Source organism: Piliocolobus tephrosceles, chromosome 14 (assembly GCF_002776525.5).
Source record: "Piliocolobus tephrosceles isolate RC106 chromosome 14, ASM277652v3, whole genome shotgun sequence".
NCBI classification, from domain to species: Eukaryota; Metazoa; Chordata; class Mammalia; order Primates; family Cercopithecidae; genus Piliocolobus; species Piliocolobus tephrosceles.
Window position 1 is genome coordinate 11085402 of NC_045447.1, and position 19836 is coordinate 11105237.

The 19836-nt window shown below is 48.1% G+C and overlaps 2 protein-coding genes and 1 long non-coding RNA gene across 9 annotated transcripts in view; 1 reads left to right on the forward strand and 2 right to left on the reverse strand.

Annotated features, from left to right (window-relative positions):
- ZNF79 (zinc finger protein 79) overlaps nt 1–5699 on the reverse strand; it is a 20634-nt gene extending 14935 nt beyond the window's left edge. For 2 of the 7 annotated variants that reach the window (XM_023217107.3, XM_023217101.3), the window contains exons 1-3: nt 4929–5699; nt 1221–1325; nt 937–1025 (exon numbers count right to left, since the gene is read on the reverse strand). Coding sequence is in view for 6 of the 7 variants with exons in the window: in XM_023217101.3 (XP_023072869.1) it covers nt 937–1025; nt 1221–1230 (99 nt within the window). In the remaining variant the exon portion in view is untranslated. Of the gene's footprint in view, nt 1–936; nt 1026–1220; nt 1326–3773; nt 3870–4928 lie in introns of all 7 variants that reach the window. The other 5 variants (XM_023217106.3, XM_023217105.3, XM_023217103.3 and 2 more) reach the window with 5 other exon arrangements.
- LOC111545914 lies at nt 5459–17611 on the forward strand. The gene is made up of 3 exons (XR_003309967.2): nt 5459–5826; nt 17036–17209; nt 17596–17611. It is a non-coding gene; the product is annotated as an uncharacterized LOC111545914 (long non-coding RNA).
- Nucleotides 17612–19154: 1543 nt separating this feature from the next.
- Nucleotides 19155–19836, reverse strand: part of SLC2A8 (solute carrier family 2 member 8) — an 18831-nt gene continuing 18149 nt past the window's right edge. Inside the window, exon 5 of the mRNA XM_026457120.1 lies at nt 19155–19159. Within this exon, the coding sequence (XP_026312905.1) occupies nt 19155–19159 (5 nt within the window). The remainder of the gene's footprint in view (nt 19160–19836) is intronic.

Sequence of the window (19836 nt, forward strand, 5' to 3'; positions counted from 1 at the left end):
AAGAAAGAAAGAAAGAAAGAAAGAAAGAAAGAAAGAAAGAAAGAAAAGAAAAGAAAAGAGAATATGATGGAAAGGACACAAATCAAAATGTCAGATGCCATCTTTTTGTGGGATTAAGAGTGATTTTTAACTTTTTGTGTTTTCTCTATTTTCCAGGTTTTCTGTGGTGAACATGAATTTACTTTGTTCATTGCAGAAAACTTGTAAAAAACAAAACAAAACAAAACCAACAAGCGGGTGATCGGGTGGGATGGCCCACACCTGTAATCCTAGCACTTTGGGAGGCCAAGGCTGGAGGAAGGCTTGAGTCCAGGAGTTCAAGACCAGACTGGGCAACATGGCAAAACCCTGACTCTACAAAACTTAAAAAAAAAATTAGTTGGGCATGGTGGCACGAGCCTGTGGTCCCAGCTACTTGGGAGGCTGAGGTGGGAGGATTGCTTGAGCTCAGGAGGTCAAGGCTGCAGTGAGTTGTGATTGCACCACTGCACTGCACCCTAGGTGACAGACTGAGGCCCTGTCTCAAAAAAAAATAAAACACGCCAGGCGCGGTGGCTCACACCCGTAATCCCAGCACTTTGGTAGGCTGAGGCGGGCAGATCACTTGAGGTCAGGAGCTCGAGACCAGCCTGGCTAACATGGTGAAACCCAATCTCTACTAAAAATACAAAAAAATTAGCTGGGTGTGGTGGCGGGTGCCTGTAATCCCAGCTAACCGGGAGCTGAGGCAAGAGAATCGCTTGAACCCAGGAGGTGGAGGATACAGTGAGCCGAGATCATGCTGCTGCACTCCAGCCTGGGCGACGGAGTGAGACTCAGTCTCAAAAAATAAAGAAAGAAAGAAAACAAACAAATGACAACAAAAAACAAGCCAACCCTACCATTAATATTAGGGGGGAAGAAAAGGATGCCTCCCAAAGTTAATTTCCTACTTACCGGGGGCCCAGCTGTGAGGAAACCAGCAGCCATTGCTTCCTCTCCTGTGTTTTCCTCTTGGGGAAGGGCAGGGTCTGGGGAAGGCAGTACTAAAGAAAGAGAAGAAAATGAATAAGATTAAAAGCAGTTTAGGAAGTCACCAATTCTCACAGTGAAGAGGGTACCTGGCAGGTACCTACAGGACACGGGCTGAATCTGCAGACCCGCAGTGTGACGTAAATGTCTCCATCCCTCCCACCTCAGACATTCCATCAACTCAGGCATCAGAGTGTTAACAGACTCACAAGTATCCATGATCCGCCACTCAGCAGCAGTGTGAAAATCACGTAACCTCTCTAAGTCTCGTTTTTCTCATCTCAAAATGGGGATGATAATCCCTTGTAAGGTGGCTGTGGAGATTAAAGGAACATACAGATAAAGCACTTGGCAAATGCCCAGCATTTAAGTATACAGCTTAAAGAGATTATCTATTACTTAGTTCTTTGAAGAAAGTGGCTCTGCAAATTTAAGGCATTTGCTTAAATGAAGAGGTCTGGGCAGAGAGTCTCACGTCACACCATATATAAAAATTAACTCAAAAACAGATCAGAGACCTACAGTTAAGTAGCAAAACTCTTGGCCAGGTGCAGTGGCTCACGCCTGTAATCCCAACACTTTGGGAGGCTGATGTGGGCAGACTGCTTGAGCTCAGGAGTTCGAGACCAGCCTGGGAAACATGGCGAGACCCCATCTCTATTAAAAATACAAAAATTAGCCAGGCTTGGTAGTGCATGCCTATAGCCCTAGCTACTTGGGGGGCTGAGGTGAGAGGATCGCTTGAGCCAGGGAGGTCGAGGCTGTAGCAAGCTGTGATCACACCACCGCACTCCAGCCTGGTTGACAGAGACACTATTTAAAAAAAAAAAAAAGAAAGAAAGAAATGGGTAGAACTCTTGGAAGAAAACCATACATCTTTGAGAGTTTGGATTAGGCAATGAGTTCTTACATATGACACCAAAAGCACAAGCAGCAAAAGAAAAAATGGGTAAGTTGGATTTCTTCAAAATTAAAAACTTTGTGCTCCAAAAGGCCCTGTCAAGAAAGTGAAGAGGCTGGAGCCCAAGAGTTCGAGATCAGCCTGGGCAACATAGTGAAACCCCGTCTCTACTAAAAATACAAAAATTAGCCATGGTAGTGCACACCTGCAGGCCCAGCTACCTGGGGGCCTGAGGTGGAAAGACGGCTTGAGCCCAGGAGGCAGAGGTTGCAGTGACCTGAGATCACACCATTACGCTCCAGCCTGGGCAACAAAGCAAGACGCTGCTTCAAAAAAAGAAAAAAAAAAAAATTTAGTTATTGACTGGGTACAGTGGCTCACACTTCTAATCCCAGCACTTTTGGAGGCCAAAATGCTGGCTTAGCACATCACTTTGTGTGTGTGTGTGTGTTTTTTTTTTTTTTGAGATGGAGTTTCCCTCTTGTTGCCCAGGCTGGAGTGCAATGGCACAATCTTGGCTCACTGCAACCTCCAACTCCCGAGTTCAAGCGATTCTCCTACCTCAGCCTCCCGAGTAGCTGGGATTACAGGCACGCACCACCATGCCCGGCTAATTTTTTTTTTTTTTTTAAGTAGATGGGGTTTCACCACATTGGCCAGGCTGGTCTTGAACTCCTGACCTCAAGTGATCTGCTTGCCTAGGCCTCCCAAAGTGCTAGGATTACAGGTGTGAGCCACTGCGTCTGGCCCTACTAAATTCTTAAATTGGCAAAAGATTTGAATGGCTATTTCTCCAAGCAAGAGATACAAATAGCCACTCCACACATGAAACTGAACATCATTAGTCATTGGGGAAAAGCAAATGAAAACCACAATGAGAGAACACATCACACCTACTAACATGACTATAATAAACAAGATGGAGAATAACAAGTGTTGATGAGGATGTGAGGAAACTGGAAACTTCATACACTGCTGAGAATAGAAAATGATGCTGCCACAGTGGAAAACGTTCAGCAGTTCCTATGAAAGTTAAACAGGGTTGTATGACACAGTAATTCCACTTCTAGGTATATGCCCAAGAGAAATAAAACATACACATACAAAACTTCACTGAGGAATGGATACACAAAATGTGATCTCTCCGTACAATGGAGTATTATTCTACCATAAAAAGGGATGAAGTACTGACACATGGTATAACCTGGATGAACCTTGAAAATGATGTGCTAAGCGAGACACAAAAGGTCACATATTGGCGGGGCGCAGTGGCTCACGCCTGTAATCCCAGCACTTTGGAAGGCTGAGGCAGGTGGATCGCCTGAGGTCAGGAGTTGAAGACCAGCCTGGCCAACATAGTGAAATCCTGTCTCTACTAAAAATACAAAAAATTAGCTGGGTGTGGTGGCAGGTGCCTGTAATCCAACTACTCGGGAGGCTGAGGCAGGAGAATCACTTGAACCCGGCAGGCGGAGGCTGCAGTGAGCTGAGACTGCACCATTGCACTCCAGCCTGGGCAACAAGAGCAAAACTCCATCTCAAAAAAAACAAAAAAACAACAAAAAAGTCCCATATAATGAGTCTACTTATTTAAAATGTCCTAGGCAAATCCATAGTGACAGACAGTATTAGTGGTTGCCAGGAACTTGTGGAGAAATGAGGGACTGGGGAGTGACTGCTAAAGGCTACAGGGTTTCTTCTTCAGTTAACAAAAATGTTCTGGAATTAAATAGTGATGGCTGCAAGACTGTGAAAATACGAAAAATCACCGAATCGTTCACTTTAAAAGGATGAATATTACGATATGTGAATATCTGAATAAAACAAATAAATAGATCTGGATTCCGATCTTAGGACAGACCTTTTGTTACTGAGAGTTATCTAACCTGACAGCACTTCCTTTCCTTTTTTGTAGTATGGGGAAGATGATGACCATCTGCTCTGCTTTCTCAGGTCTCTGGGGAAGATAAAACAAAATGTTGGATGTGAAATCGCACTCTCTACTCCTCAAGTGCAAGACCAAATATAAGGACCTCTTGGCCAGGAGCAGAGGCTCACGCCTGTGATCCCAGCACTTTGGGAGGCCGAAGCCAGTGAATCACTTGAGGTCGGGAGTTTGAGACCAGCTGGGCCAACATCGTGAAACCCCATCTCTACTAATAATACACAAATTAGCCGGACGTGGTGTCGGGCACCTGGAGTCCCATCTACTCAGGAGGCTGAGGCAGGAGAATCACTTGAACCTGGGAGGCGGAGGTTGCAGTCAGCCGAGATTGCGCCACTGCACTCCAGCCTCAGCGACAGAGCGAGACTCCGTCTCAAAACCAAAACAAAACAAATCAAAAACAAATACAAAGACCTCTTGATCTTGGAGACAGCACCAAATTCTGGATGTAAAATTGCACTTGTAGAGTAACAGACCAAATACAGTTGATCTAGGGGGTGGAACAGCACAGGTGTTGGTGGTTAAGACTTAAAAGAGGTTGCCTGCGTACACATTTGTTCTGTACCACATTCAGGGTGCTTTCAAAAGTGTTATTTCATTTGAGGATTACAATTCTCAGAGGTAAACAAAGTAGTTAACGTTATTTTGTCCTTTCTTCCATGGAGAAATACGGGTTAAGAGACCTGGCTGGTACCTCACAGCTTTCACAAGAACCTGTGCCTTCTAACTGCAAATTCCCCCGTCCTCCACAACTTCACAATCCTACTGGGCTGGCCTGTCCTCAAACTTTCCCAGCCAGGCATCCCTGGCTGCTTCGAGAAGAGCTAGAAGAAGAAAAGCGACAAAGGAGTCCTCAGGAACCCACTTCTCCCTACATCTCCACTGTCATTGGTCCATCAGGCAGACTGGGGTAAGTGGTACAATACTCAGAAATCACGCAGGTATGAGGTCCTCAAACTTTTTTGACCCCCGAATTCTTTACTCAAAAAAGGACTATAGGGGCACATGTTCTCAGGATCTCCTGGGGCTGTGTCACGGGCAAAGAAAGAAAAAAGGATTGTCTCCAACTACCTGTAGGAGAGACAAAAAGAGTTCTGATCCGGCTCACACAGCGGCAGTCGTGGGCAAACGAAGCAGCAGCCGATCTCTTGACGATCGCTCCCTCTACCACTCCTCACCTCCTTCCTCCAGCATTTGAGTTCCACCTCGCGCCACAGCCTCCCAGCAGTTCTCCGGGAGTCAGGGTCTATCTACAGCAGCCCCCACCCCGTTCTGCAGGGCTGCTCCGACGGCTCCCAGGCGGGACTCTTCCTCTCCAGCCACTCCCCGTAGAGGCACGGTTTGATCCTGCGGTGCTGGGTCGCGGGAGATCGGACTGGGCCTGCCCAGCTGGGAGTTCCACTCCGTCTCCCGAGTCACAGCCACTCTTTGGCTCGGCCTCAAGCGGAACCTGGTGAAAAAGCCGCTGCCGGCTTTCCGAAAACGACCGGCAACCACGAGAGCTCAAGAACCGCTGTCCAGGTACTGCCCAACACCAGGTCCCGGGTCCAGCGCTAGAGGGACGCGCCTGAGTGGCGCCACCTCCGGTCATGCGCACACGCCCAGAGGCGGCCTCACCGGACTCCATTCCCAGAAGTCGCCGCGGGGCTCTGTTTCTGGCCAGTCTTTTTCATTCCTGCCGCCAGGTTTGTGATACACACACGCTCAGGGATTGTATTTCCCAGAGACGCTTCCGCCTGTGCTTGCTCCCAGAATATATTATCCATCGTATTTTTTTGTTGCATACGTCTTTAAAGTCCACCAGAATCCAACGATACCGAGCTTCGGGGACAGGAAGCGACTTAGCCGCGAGGGATCCTGGGAACGCTGGGTTTACGCAGGCGCCTATCTTCGCTGGCGCTAGGTACCAGGTTTCCCCTCCGCGGTTCGCTGCGCGCGGTACGCCTGTCCCTGCTTGGCTTCCATTCAGGTCAGTCCCCAGCCACCCTCAGGGTCCTCTTGAGCTGTACTAAAAGTCTGGGAAGACTAAAGGAAACGAGATGTCCCTCAGTCTGAACAGGACAGCCGTGGGTGGGTGGCCTGGGGCCCTCGAAGTATGAAAACCTGTGGGCCGGCGGGAACCGCTTCAGTCATTTCAGGGGCAGTGTTTGATCAGCGCTTTTGCGGGAGGACGTTCCTGAATACTGTGTCCCTTAAGGGCTTCCCTGCTGTAGGCTGGGGATGTTTCAATGGGCCTTCCCTCGAGCCCATTGGAAATCACTTCTCAAGCAATTTTCCGACGATCAACTCCTTTTTATAGGCATTTTGTCCTTAAGGGGAGGGGACTGGGTTACCCAGGAAAGTGAGTATGGGGATTCTAAGGCCCCTTTCCATTTTGTCTTGTCTCTGTCCCTTTCAGTCACAGCTGGTGGCATTTTTGCCAGTGTAAGTTTCTTAATTTTGTGGGTCTTCCTATGAATCTTACTGGGATTCGCTCCATCGGACAAGCCACAGTCACAAATGTCTTTGAGCTAGCCCTTCTGTACCTTGGGCAGCTGTAGTTTGGGGCTTACAGTTTTGTAAGAAGTCTGAAGTGGGTCTTGTCATGCACGTCCGTGTGAAGAGACCACCAGACAGGCTTTGTGTGAGCAATAAAGCTTTTTAATCACCTGGGTGCAGGTGGGCTGTGTCCCAAAAGAGAGTGAGATAGGGGTGGGGCTGTTTTATAGGAATTGGGTAGGTAGTGGAAAATTACAGTCACAGGGGATTGTTCTCTGGCGGGCAGGGATGGGGGTTAGCAAGGTGCTCAGTGGGGAAGCTTTTGAGCCAGGGCGAGCCAGGAAAAGGAATTTGACAAGGTAATGTCATCAGGTACGGCAGGGACCGGCCATCTGAATGTGTACGTGCAGGTCACAGGGGATATGATGGCTTAGCTTTGGCTCAGAGGCCTGATAGGTCTCACTGGGCTAAAATCAAGGTGTCCACAGTGCTGCATTCCTTCTGGAGGTTCCAGGGGAGAATCTTTTCTTGCCTTTTCCAACTTCCAGAGGCTGCCTGCATCCTTGACTTGCAGCCCCTTCTTCCAACTTCAAAGTAGCAACCTCAGCCAGAGTCAATCCTTGCTGCCCTCTGTATGGTTCTCTCTCCTCCTCTGCCCTCTTCCACTTCGCCCGTCTCGGCCTCCCAAAGTGCTGGGATTACAGGCTAGAGCCACCGCGCCCGGCCGAGGAAGTGTTTCATATCCCTGGACCAGGAGGCCAGAATGAGGCAAACTTGCTCCTCTGTCTGGCCTCCTGTGTTGAGGAGGCCTGAGGTGGCAGAAGGAAGATGGGAGAAGAGCCCCCAAGGAAGCTCTGGCCGGCCTCAGGCTGTCCTCACCCCACCCTGCTGATATAGCACATGTAGAGAGAAGGGAGCACCCAGGAGCCAGTGCCACCCCTCCCCTCCCAACAGCAACCAAAAGAGTCATGGCCCTGGCTGCCCTAACTTGTCCGTCGTATGTCCTGAAGCACAGACACACTGCTTAAAGAGATTCTCCTGGTCATGGTGGCTTACACCTGTAATCGCAGCACTTTGGGAGGCCGAGGTGGGCGGATCACGAGGTCAGGAGTTCGAGACCAGCCTGACCAACATGGTGAAGTCCTGCCTCTACTAAAAATACAAAAATTAGCTGGGCGTGGTGGCATGCACCTGTAATCCCAGCTACTCAGGGAACTGGAGCAGGAGAATCGCTTGAACCTGGAGGCAGAGGTTGCAGTGAACCAAGATTATTGTACCACTGCTCTCCAGCCTGGGCAACAGAGCAAGACTCCATCTCAAAAAAAAAAAAAAAAAGTGATTCTCGTTTGTCTTGCCCCTCAGCTGTCATAAGCAATCAGTGTCCTGTCCCCTTAATAATGTGGTGGTTCTCAAAGTGGGATCCCTAGGCCAGCAGCAGCAGCATCCCCCTTAAAAGTTGTTAGAAAAGCAAATTCTGGGGTCCCCCTCCACACCTGTAAAACAAATTCTGAGGTCAGGGCTTAGCAGCTTCTGTTTTGACAATCCTTCTAGTTGACACGCTGTAAAGTTTGAGAATCACTGACTCAGAGGAAATGGCTTTGTGGAGAAAATGAGCTAAGGCCGGGTGCAGTGGCTCACGCCTGTAATTCTAGCACTTTGGAAGGCTGAGGCAGGTGTATCACCTGAGGTCAGGAGTTTTAGACCAGCCTGACCAACATGGTGAAAACCCATCTCTACTAAAAATTTAAAAAAATAGCTGGGCGTGGTGGCACACACCTGTAATCCCAGCTACTCAGGAGGCTGAGGCGGGACAATCACTCAAACCTGGGAGGCAGAGGTTGCAGTGAGTTGAGAGCTCACTGGGAGACAAAGTGAGACTGTCTCAAGAAAAAAAAAAAAACAAAGGAAAGAAAATAAATGAGCCATAGGTAAGGCCACAAGACAGCTACTTCCTTCCACAAGCACATGCTGGAGCTCCCTGCCTCTCCTTTTGCTCAGAGCCACAGTGCCTCTTAATGGCTTCAGGAGGTCACACCAGCCTCCGTCCTGCCGCACAACCTTTGCACTTGCGGGGCTGTGACCAGCAGCACTCAGCAAGGCTGGCTGCTTCTCATGCATGATGTCTGAGCATACGTCTCAGGAGGGGCCCTCACTTAGTACCGTGTACAGTGACAGCCCTTGCCGCTCCCATGGTGACTTTTTATTTCCTTTTAGCATTTTCCACTTCTGAATAAGTTCGCATCGATTGGTTTATTTATTTATTTTTTTCTTAATTTAGACACAGCGTCTTGCTCTGTCACCCACGCTGGAGTGCAGTGGCACGCCACTCATACAGCTCACTGCAACCTTGGACTTCTGAGCTCAAGCAGTCCTCTTGCCTCAGCCATCTGAGTATCTGGGATTACAGGTCTGCACCACCACAACTGGCTAATTTTTCTTTTTTTTTTCTGAGACAGAGTTTCTCTCTTGTTGCCCAGGCTGGAGTGCAATGGCACAATCTTGGCTCACTGCAACCTCCACCTCCTGGGTTCAAGCGATTCTTCTGCCTCAGCCTCCCGAGTAGCTGGGATTACAAGCGTGCGCCACCATGCCCAGCTAATTTTTTGTACTTTTAGTAGAGACGGGGTTTCTCCATGTTGGTCAGGCTGGTCTTGAACTCCCGACCTCAGGTGATCAGCCTGCCTCGGCCTCCTAAAATGCTGGGATTACAGGTATAAACTACCATGCGCAGCCTATACATATATATATATGTGTGTGTGTGTGTGTGTATTATATATATATATATATATATATATATAATTTTTTTTGAGATGGAGTCTCACTCTGATGCCTAGGCTGGAGTGCAGTGGCGTGATCTCGGCTCACTGCAGTCTCCACCTCCTGGATTCAAGCGATTTTCCTGCCTTAGCCTCCCAAGTAGCTGGGATTACAGATGCACACCACCACACCCAGCTAGTTTTTGTATTTTTAGTAGAGGTGGGGGTCTTACCATGTTGGCTAGGCTGGTCTCGAACTCCTGATCTCAGGTGATCTGCCCACTTTGGCCTCTCAGAGTGCTGGGATTATAGGCATGAGCCAATATGCCAGGCCAGACCTGGCTAATTTTTTAAAAACTCCCAAAGCACTGGGCTGACAGGTGTGAGCTATTTGTTTACTTCTTCTTTTGTTTCTTTACTTCTTATTGTCTGCCTCTCTTCAGAAGCTAATTCCCATTAGAGCAGGTGCTATATTCTTTGCCACCACCATATCACCAGTGTCTACAACTGCCTGACACAGGGTAGGTAGTCAGATGCCGAAAGAGTGAATAAATGATGTTCCCCGAGGGCAGGCACAGGTTCTCCAAGTGCCTGTTTCAATACTCCTCCCATGCCACCACCCCTAGACCCAAGCTTGGCATTCCTTTTTTCCTGAGTGATCAGGAAGGCACAGCCACTGTCCTTGGCCTAGTGTGTGATGTCTGTAACTAAGAGAAAGGTTCCATCTTTGCCTCAGCTCTGAGGGGCGGGGCCTCAAAGATAAGGAGGACCCTACCCTTGTGTCGCTGGCCCTTCCTTTCAGCATGTCAGACGAATTTGTAATTTCAACCCCAGCCTTTACCTGTCTTAGCCATAGTTGCTAAGGCAACAATTGGGCCTCAATTTTCTGATGACCAGAGTCCACCAGTGGCTGCCATCATCCTGTTATCTCCTGGCCAGCTATTCGTGGCACCATTTCAACCGTGCCCCAGTCCGGCCAATGCAGAGGAAGTCACCAGGGAGGCTGGGAGGAGGAGCCTCAAGTTTTCCAGAAACTGTACACAGCGCCTGCTGTGTCACACCTCATATGTGCTGTTCCCTTCCTTTGGGTGCCTCTCTTGTCTCCTGGCCTGCTCTTCTGTCATCAAAGCTGGGCTCCAAGCCTTCTCTGGGAAGCCCCTGTGGATGCTTCAGGCACAAGGATCCCTTCTGTGCAAGCCTGCAGAGCCTTTCCTGTCTCACTGCTCAGTAACTGACCTGTCCTAAGTCCTTTTCTGCTAGAATTGCTTCCGGAAGACCAAGGAGGGTCTTGATCATTTCATCTGGTGTTAAGCAAGGTGTGCCTCGGTCTCCCAGTGAGAGCCCGTGCATAGCAGGTATTCCAACAGCGGGGCCTCTGGGACATCGACAGAATCCTAATGAGCCAGGGACTGAGACCCATCATCTCGTGGGTGGTCAGGACAGCAGGACTGAGGCCGTGACTCAGCTACAGCAGAGGAAGCCAGACCAGAACCTATTGGGTGTCTCCCCTAACACAGGGTCCCATGTGAGGCTGCAGGGCCCATGCCACCACCGCCAGTGTCCTTGAGGGCGAGCTGGGTTCCCCTTCCAGAGGCCATTAGTGCTTGTCACAGCAGCATGTTGGGAAATGGAGTCTGAGGGCCATGATCTGTGCTCCCTCTGGGAGTGTAGTCTGGAAGGGACAGAAGAAAGAGGAGCAGAAGCAGCCAGAAACTGAGCAGAAAACCAGGCACGGTGGCTCACGTCTGGAATCCCAGCACTTTGGGAGGCAGAGGCAGGTGGATCACCTGAAGTCAGGAGTTTGAGACCAGCCTTGCCAACATGGTGAAACCCATCTCTACTAAAAATACAAAAAATTAGCTGGGCATTATGGTGCACGCCTGTAATCCCAGCTACTCGGTTGGCTGAGGCAGGAGAATTGCTTGCACCATGGAGGCAGACATTGCAGTGAGCCGAGATCACGCCACTGCACTCCAGCCTGGGCGATAGAGCGATACTCTGTCTCAAAACAAACAAACAAACCAAACCAAGAAGCAGGTTTCACCCCCTTCAGCTCATCCTGCTTTGTCCAGCAGGCTGAATGAGCTTTGGAGCCATAATCAATCACTCTCCACCCTGTTGGGGACCAGAGGCAGTGTCATCCTGCCCAGGCTACAAGGAAGCAGCAGACAGCGTCACACCTCAGCTGGTGCGGTTCTGCCCACAGCCCCAGGCTCAGTAGGTGCCAACCCCAATGGCCACTACAGGTTTGCTGGTTTAGCCCTGGGATTCCGCACACGCCCACCGGGAGGTAGCTGAGTGTGTCTCACTCCAGCTGATGCACTTCCACCCCTGGTCCCTGCGGGGCATCAGGGACAAATCTCTCCTCCGGTTTGCAGAAGCCAAGTTACTCTGGGGCAGGGGCCGGGATGGTTTAAGGGGATAGTGGGTGTCCGTGGTCCATGCAGATTTCGGCCCTGGGCTGGGTAAAGCAACCTTATGCCGCACCTGTCCCCTGGGGCTGTTCCATCCGGTATTCCTCTCCATAATCCTTTCCTGATGGCGCCAGGCTGGGCTTACGGGGCCCCTACAGGACAGTCAATGGGGGCTGGCTCTGGGTCCCCAAAGCGTTTTGTGCTCTGATGGGAAGGCTTAAAGGGAAATGAAGGGACTTCTGAAGAGTATGAATCCCGTTATTGGCACCGGTAAGTGGGTGCTGGTAGCAACAGCAGGTGGTGTGGGTAGGAGTTGCCAAGAGGGCGAGGTAGAAAATAGAATATAAGGAAAAAAATGATTGAAGATCTCAAATGTCCCTTTTTTTAAATTATTTTTTTATTTTTGAGATGGAGTCTTGCTCTGTTGCCCAGGCTGGAGTGCAGTGGCGCGATCTCGGCTCACGGCAAGCTTCGCCTCCCGGGTTCCCGCCATTCTCCTGCCTCAGCCTCCCGAGTAGCTGGGACCACAGGCGCCCGCCACCGTGCCCGGCTAATTGTTTTGTATTTTTAGTAGAGACGGGGTTTCACTGTGGTCTCGATCTCCTGACCTTGTGATCCGCCCGCCTCGGCCTTCCAAAGTGCTGGGATTACAGGCGTGAGCCACCGTGCCTGGCCTCAAATGTCCCTTTATTAACCCCCCTGGGGCCTCCCACCTGCCTAGCACAGCTCCCCACCTTCACCACGACCCCCCTCACTCGCACTCTCACCAGTAACAACAGCGGCCATTGCCTGAGCACTTACACTGTCCCATCCCTGGGTTCAGGTGCTTTACATAATTCTCACCTTTCATCCTCACAACAACTCCATGAGGGAGGTAGTGCCATGATGCCCATTTTACAGATGAAGAAACAGAGGCTGAGAGGGGTCAGGTGACTTGTCCAGATCACATAGGCATTGAGTGGAACAACCAGAATTGGAACTAAGCACACTGACTGTTACCTTCCATGCAGCCATGCAGAAAGCAGAGGAGAGAGGCTGAGAAGAGTTTGAAGCCACAGTAACATGTTCCTTGCTCACATGTTTACCATCTCTCTTGTAGTCTGGGGGTTGACACATCCTTCTGCCTTCCCTCTGGTTTTTTTTGTTGTTGTTGTTGTTGCAAACCTTGGTTTGCAGAGGCTGGAGAACAGCCAAGCCAGAGCTGGGAGCAGCCTCTGACCTGAAGCCCCAGTTGGAGAAGTCATCCAGAACAAAGACCAGTCTTCTGTGAGGTGACTGAGAGTGGGTCCTGAGCAGAGGCTGTAGTATTTTAGGGAGGTTAGGCCACTTGCCCAAGCCCCGTGTGTCCTGAGGCATCAAGCAAAACAGCTGCCCCAGTCATTAGACACCTAATGTGTACATGAACCTGTCTCGGGTCCTCTTCCTTGGTCCATGGTGCGAACTCCCTGAGAACGGATTTGGAGATGAGGGAGTAGGTCCCTCTCAGACACAGCCCATGTGTAACCTTCTGGGGTGTAATAGCTTTGACAACGTACACCCCTTGGCCAGCAATGACACCTCTAATGCTCTAATGTTCCCTCTTATGGAAGCTTCTGTTCCGTTAGGCACAGTCTTCTCTTTTTTTTTTTTGAGACGGAGTCTTGCTGTGTCGCCAGGCTGGAGTGTAGTGGTGCGATCTTGGCTCACTGCAACCTCTACCTTCCGGGTTCAAGTGATTCTTCTACCTCAGCCTCCCAAGTCGCTGGGACTACAGCCACGTGCCACCACGCCCAGCTAGTTTTTTGTTTTGTTTGTAGAGATGGGGTTTCACCATGTTGGCCAGAATGGTCTCAATCTCTTGACCTTGTGATCCACCTGCCTTGGCCTCCCAAAGTGCTGGGATTACAGGCATGAGCCAGCACATCCAGCTGGCACAGGTCTAACTCTAGTTATACCATCTCTATCTCCAACTCCATCATCTCCCTTTTCCCCACCATCAGCATCACCTCTGTCTCCATCTCCACTACTCATCTCCATCATCTCTCTTTTCTTATGTGCCATTGCTATCCACTCTCTCCTCTCTGATGCTGCTATTGTGTCTCATCTTCCTCTAAATTTATATAATAGCAAAATTAGCAATAAGCAGAAAACTGGAAACACTGTAAACGTGGAGCAATTGGAGTTAAGTTCTGATGTATTTAATATGGGGTTGACTTCAGTTCTGATATATTTATATGATGAAATAATCCTACATTCAACATATTTGAGTACCTATCTTTGCCAGGCACCATGACTCCAAAGGCAAACAAATACTAAGTAATTATTAAAAGGATGCAGAAAGTTTAGTTCAAGATGGTGAATTCAACTTATACATTTACCTCCTTTTCTCCCTTGCCAAATCCCACTGAAATGACATTCAAGATGTATAGAAATGAACACATCCATAACAGAGCATAGAATGGTAGAGAGGTGGGGGAGGGGGAAGGCTTATACCAGCTACTGCGGTTAAGCTGCCTAGTTCTTTATTCCTAAATATGGACAACCAAAGCTCACCAGATAATTTGAGATAAACTAGCAGCATAAAAGAGATGGCCCAATATAAATAAGCACATCAACTGATCGCAGAGGAAATCAGAAAACACAAGACAACTTTGAAAAAGCTAAAGCATGTAAGTAGCTGTATTCCTCATAGTGAATGCCAGGTTTGGTGTGGCGGAGGATGTGAGCAGCTGGAACTCTCCTACACTGCTGGTGGGAATGCAGAATGGTGCAACCACTTTGGAAAACAGTTTGGCAGCTTCTTAAACAAACATACCACATGACCCAGGGAGTCCACTCCACACAAAGACGTGTATGCAAATATTTATAGTGGCTTTATTCATATAGCCCCAAGTTGGAAATAGCTGCACCACCATGCTGTTATATAGGCTGAAAGAGGTTTCCTCACTACACAGGGGTCCTCCATCATTAATGCCTCTTTAATAAAAACTCTTCTTAAGGCTGCTTTACTTCCAAAGGAAGCTAGAGTCATTCACTGCAAAGGCCATCAAAAGGCCTCACACTCCATTGCTTAAGGCAACAATTATGCTGATAAGACAGAAAAAGAAGCAGCCACTATTCCTACTTCTGTCCCCCATGGCCAGTTTTTCTTCTCCTCATCAGTCACTCCTACTTACTCTCCCACTGAAGTTTCCACCTATCAATCCCTCCCCACTCAAGGCAAATGGTTCTTAGACCAAGGAAATACCTCCTTTAAGCCTCATGGTCTCATTCCATTCTGTCTTCCTTTCATAACCTCTTCCATGTGGGTTACAAGCCACTAGCCAGCCTCGTAGAACCTCTCATTTCCTTTAAGACATTTGCCCTGCATTTCACTCCATCTTTGGCTGCCTTCCCCCTGTAAGCCGGAAGTGTGAGGTGTGTGAGGAGGGGAGATGATAGAAGGATTACAGTGTTGGGGAGTGGAGGGTGAGGAAGAATTGGGACCTGGCTCAGCCTGGCAAGGAGCAGCCTGGGGAGGAGGGGAGAGGAGAGGAGAGGTCAGATAGGTCCATAGAAAAGGAGGATTCAAAGGACTTAGAGCCTGAGGTGGAGACTGAAGGAACAGACAGAAGAGAAAGAAGAAAGATTTGGGACGAGTCACATTGGGAGCAGAGACTAGGGAGGGACCAATGTATAAAAGAATGCCTGGACGTCAGGCACCTCAGACCATTTGCCCATTTTACGACAAAAATTATCTAGATCTTGTAGGATGGAGAAATTGAAAGTGCCATTTTCTGGCTATTTAGAACCATTATTGAGTTTGTATTGGGGCCAAGTGGTGTTGCAGAAGAAAATAAGATGCTTAGGTTTTAGTTCAGGCGAGAGTTGAAGAGGTTTTATGTTTTTGAGAACACAGGCTGAAGGAGAAGAAGGGGAAATGGAGGGTGGAAGGCTGCCCACAGTGAAGGAAGCAAGCCCAGAGAAAAGAGAGGGTAGAGACACGGAGGTGGGGGCGGGTACTTGCCACCCATGGGGAGGTGGTACTTGCCACCAAGGTAAAAGATCAAGGCAGGCATCCCTGTGGTGATCAGACACCTCTAGAATGTGGGTGAATGATCAGGCAGGCATCCCTGCAGTGATTAAACACCAAGGGAAGACTGTCTTCCTGAGTCCGTGACCGGCACCAGCATTTCTGGTTCATGGATAAAATGTGTCTCTGTCTCTACCAGAAAAGGAAAGGAACTGAAATTAAGGGAAGGGAGAGATTGAAGGGTGGCACTGAAATTGAAAAGAGAATGAGGTTGAGGGATAATGAGAGAGGTTGGAAAAGAGAGTAAAAAGAGGCCGCTTACCCGATTTAAAATTGGTGAGGTGTTTCTTGGGCTGGTCTGAGGACCGGAGGTTGTAGGTGGATTTTTCTCATGGAGGAAAGAGCAGGAGGACAGGGGATTGATCTCCCAAGGGAGGTCCCCCGATCTGAGTTACGGCACCAAATGTCACACACATCCATGTGAAGAGACCACCAACAGGCTTTGTGTGAGCAATAAAGCTTTTTAATCACCTGGGTGCAGGAGGGCTGAGTCTGAAAAAGGAGTCAGCAAAAGGAGATGGGGTGGGGCAGTTTTATGGGATTTGGGTGGGTAGTGGAAAATTATAGTCAAAGAGGGTTGTTCTCTTGTGGGCAGGGGCAGGGATCACAAGGTGCTCAGTGAAGGAGCTTCTGAGCCAGGAGAAGGAATTTCACAAGGTAATGTCATCAGTTAAGGCAGGAACTGACCATTTTCACTACTTTTGTGATTCTTCAGTTGCTTCAGGCTATGTGGATGTATACATGCAGGCTTGGGCTCAGAGGCCTGACAGTTACATGACTGTATACATTTGTCATAAGTCATTAGATTTTATACTTACAATTATTGAATTTTACTTAAGTAAATAATGCCTCAAAGCTGATTTTTTTTTTTGAGACAGAGTCATGCTGTGTCACCCAGGCTGGAGTATAGTGGTGCAGTCTCAGCTGACTGCAACCTCCTCCTTCCAGTTTCAAGCAGTTCTCCTGCCTTAGCCTCCCAAGTAGCTGGAATTAGAGGCGTGCACCACCACGCTTGACTAATTTTTGTATTTTTAGTAGAGACAAGGATTTGCCATATTGGCCAGGCTGGTCTCAAACTCCTGACCTCAAATGATCCACCCACCTTGGCCTCCCAAAGTGTTGGGATTGCAGGTGTGAGCCACTGTGCCCAGCCTAAAGCTGATATTTAAAAAGTGAAAATATGTATCCTTAGAGAAAGTCAAACAGGCAAGCCATTAAAAAGAAGAGCACAGGATGCTACAAAAAAGGCACAGGTTTAGAAGATACCAAGGAAACCAGGAAAATTAAAAAAATAATAATGAAATAAAAAGGCACAGGGAATAAGACAGTATTAGAAATTACTGCCAAAACAGGGTGGCGATTTTCATATCAGACAGGGTCAGACCTCAGAACAAGGGGCAGTACCAGGGACAAAGAGGGCCATTTCCTAAAGATAATGAATGGAGCAATCAGGAGAACTGTAAAATCCTAAATGCACAGGTGCCTAAGAACAGAGCTCCAAAGTACCTGACAAAGGCCAACGAACTACAGAGCTGGACTATGCACATGCAGAGGTGAGATTCCAACACCCTCTCTCAGTAATCGACAGAACCAGTGGACAGAAAACCTGGATTTAGAAGACATGATAGTTAATTTTATGTGTCAACCTGACAGGTGAGTTATTATTCTGGGTGTTTCTGTAAAGGTGTTTGTGGATGAAATTAACATTTGAATCAGTAGACTGAGTGAAGCGGATTGCCCTCCTCAATGTAGGTGGGCGTCATCAATCCCTTGGGGGCCTGAATAGAATGAAAGTAAGGGGAGACGCTTCCTGACTATCTCGAGTGAGGATGAGAGTCTTTTCCTGCCTTCAGATTTGAACTGCGATATTGGTTCTTCCTGGATCTCCAGCCTGCTGGCCTTTGGATTGAAACTGCACCATCAGCTCTCCTGGGCCTCCAGCTGCTAACTCACCCTGCAGACCTTGTGACCTCCATAATCATGTGAACTGATTTCTTTTCTTTTCTTTTTTTTTTTGAGATGGAGTCTCTGTTGCCCAGGCTGGAGTGCAGTGGTGTGATCTTGGCTCACTGCAGCCTCTGCCTCCCAAGTTCAAGTGATTCTCCTGCCTCAGCCTCCCAAGTAGCTGGGATTATAGGAGGGTACCACTATGCCTAGCTAAATTTTTTGTATTTTTAGTAGAGACAGGGTTTCACCATGTTGGCCATGCTGGTCTCGAACTCCTGACCTCGAATGATCTGCCTGCCTTGGCCTTGTGCTGGGATTACAGGCGTGAGCCACTGGGCCTGGCCATTATGTGAGCTGATTTCTTATTTCTCTCTCTGTATATATCTGTATCTCTCTCTACCTACACATACATCCCCCCGCCCATACACACACACACCATTAGTTTAATCTCTGGAGAACCCTGATTAATACAGAAGACCAGAGCAGACTATTAAACAACTTGACCTAAGTGACATTGATAGAACACTCCACCCCGCAACAGCGCAGTACATATTCTTTTCAATTGCACGTGGAACATTCACCAAGATAGGTCTCAATACATTTAAAAGGATCAAAATTACGTTAAAATATGATTAACAGAACATTTGGTAGAAGAGCTAGAGGATAAAGTAAAAAAAATTCTTAGAATACAAAGACACTAAAAGAGTATATAAGTGAAAAATTGAGGGAGGATACTGTGCCAGGAAGTACAATGTCTACTAGAAGTTTCAGAAAGAGGAAACAGAGAAAATCAGGGGCTGGGATGCGGGAATGAAGAAGTAAGAGAACAAGTTCCCAGAAGAAAGTATCGAGACTCAAAATCTCATGGTATCAGAGGCATTTGAACCAGAGCAACTTCATCTTGAGTAGGGGCGGGGTAAAATGAGGCTGAGACCTACTGGAATGCATTGCCAGACGGTGAAGGCATTCTAAGTCACAGGATGAGATAGGAGGTCATCACAAGATACAGGTCCTAAAGACCTTGCTGATAAAACAGGATGCAGTAAAGACTTAGCTGCCCAAACCCACCCAAACCAAGATGGCGACAAGAGTGACCTTGGTCGTCCTCACTGCTACACTCCCACCGGCGCCATGATAGTTTACGCATGCTATGGCAACATCAGGAAGTTACTTTATATGGTCTGAAAAAGAGTGGCATGAATAATCCATCTCTTGTTTAGCATATAATCAAGAAATAACCATAAAAATGGGCAACCAGCAGCCCTCGGAGCTGCTCTGTCTATGGAGTAGCCATTCTTTATGCCTTTACTGTGCTAATAAACTTGCTTTCACTTTACCCTATGGACTCACCCTGTCTCTGCAAAAAAGAAGGAAAAAAAAGTGACAGTAAAATAAAGGCCTTTTAGGCATGCAGAAACTCGCTCCCTCTGTACCTGTCCTGAAGAAATGACTGGTATCAGACATGGTAGCCCTGTGAAGGTATAGCCCTGCAAATTGAAATGGAATCCAAAGAGCAAGGTGTGGAATCCAAGAAGCAGAGAAATTAACCCAGGAATTCAATGAAAAGAAGACCTAAGATAACAGCTTTGCAGCAGGTCCCCCAAAACAAGAGGTCAGCAAGGAGAATTCGGCAATGGATTCCATGCAAAAGCTAGCCTATTACAAAGGAGAAAGACCTCAGTCATATAGTGAAGAAAATGACGTGTTTCTTAAGAAGGAAAAAAAAAAAAAGACAAAAACTCTAGGAAAAAAAGAAATCTAATATGTCTTAAATAAGGTACAACCCCAAATCTGGCATTATTTTAATTAATGTCGTATAAGAGAAAATCCATTTTATATTGTTACTTAGAATATTCCTTTTTGAGTAACACAGGCTGACTGACATAGGATTATGTCTTTAAGTCCATTTCATTAGGTTTACAGTAATGATGTTTATATAAGCATAATGTTGTGAACACTTCCTCCCCACACTCATAAAGAAGGTCTGGGTTTTTTATATTACTAACCAAAGCCATGTATCAGTGGCTTTGCTTGGCAAAGGATAATTTGGACCCAGAAAGCTTATTCTCAAGGCAGCTTTCAAAAAGTCAAGTGGCAGGGCAGCACTGTTCACATTTTGATGTGCACCTCCCCATCCTCTCCCCCCACCTCCCCATCACATCCCCTCACCTCCCGTCACCTCCCCATCCTCTCCCCCCACCTCTCCATCATCTCATCACCTCCCCCCACCTCCCCATCATCTCCCCTCATCATCTCCCCCCACCTCTCCATCACCTCCCCCACCTCCCCATCATCTCCCCCACCTCCCCATCATCTCCCCCACCTCCCCATCA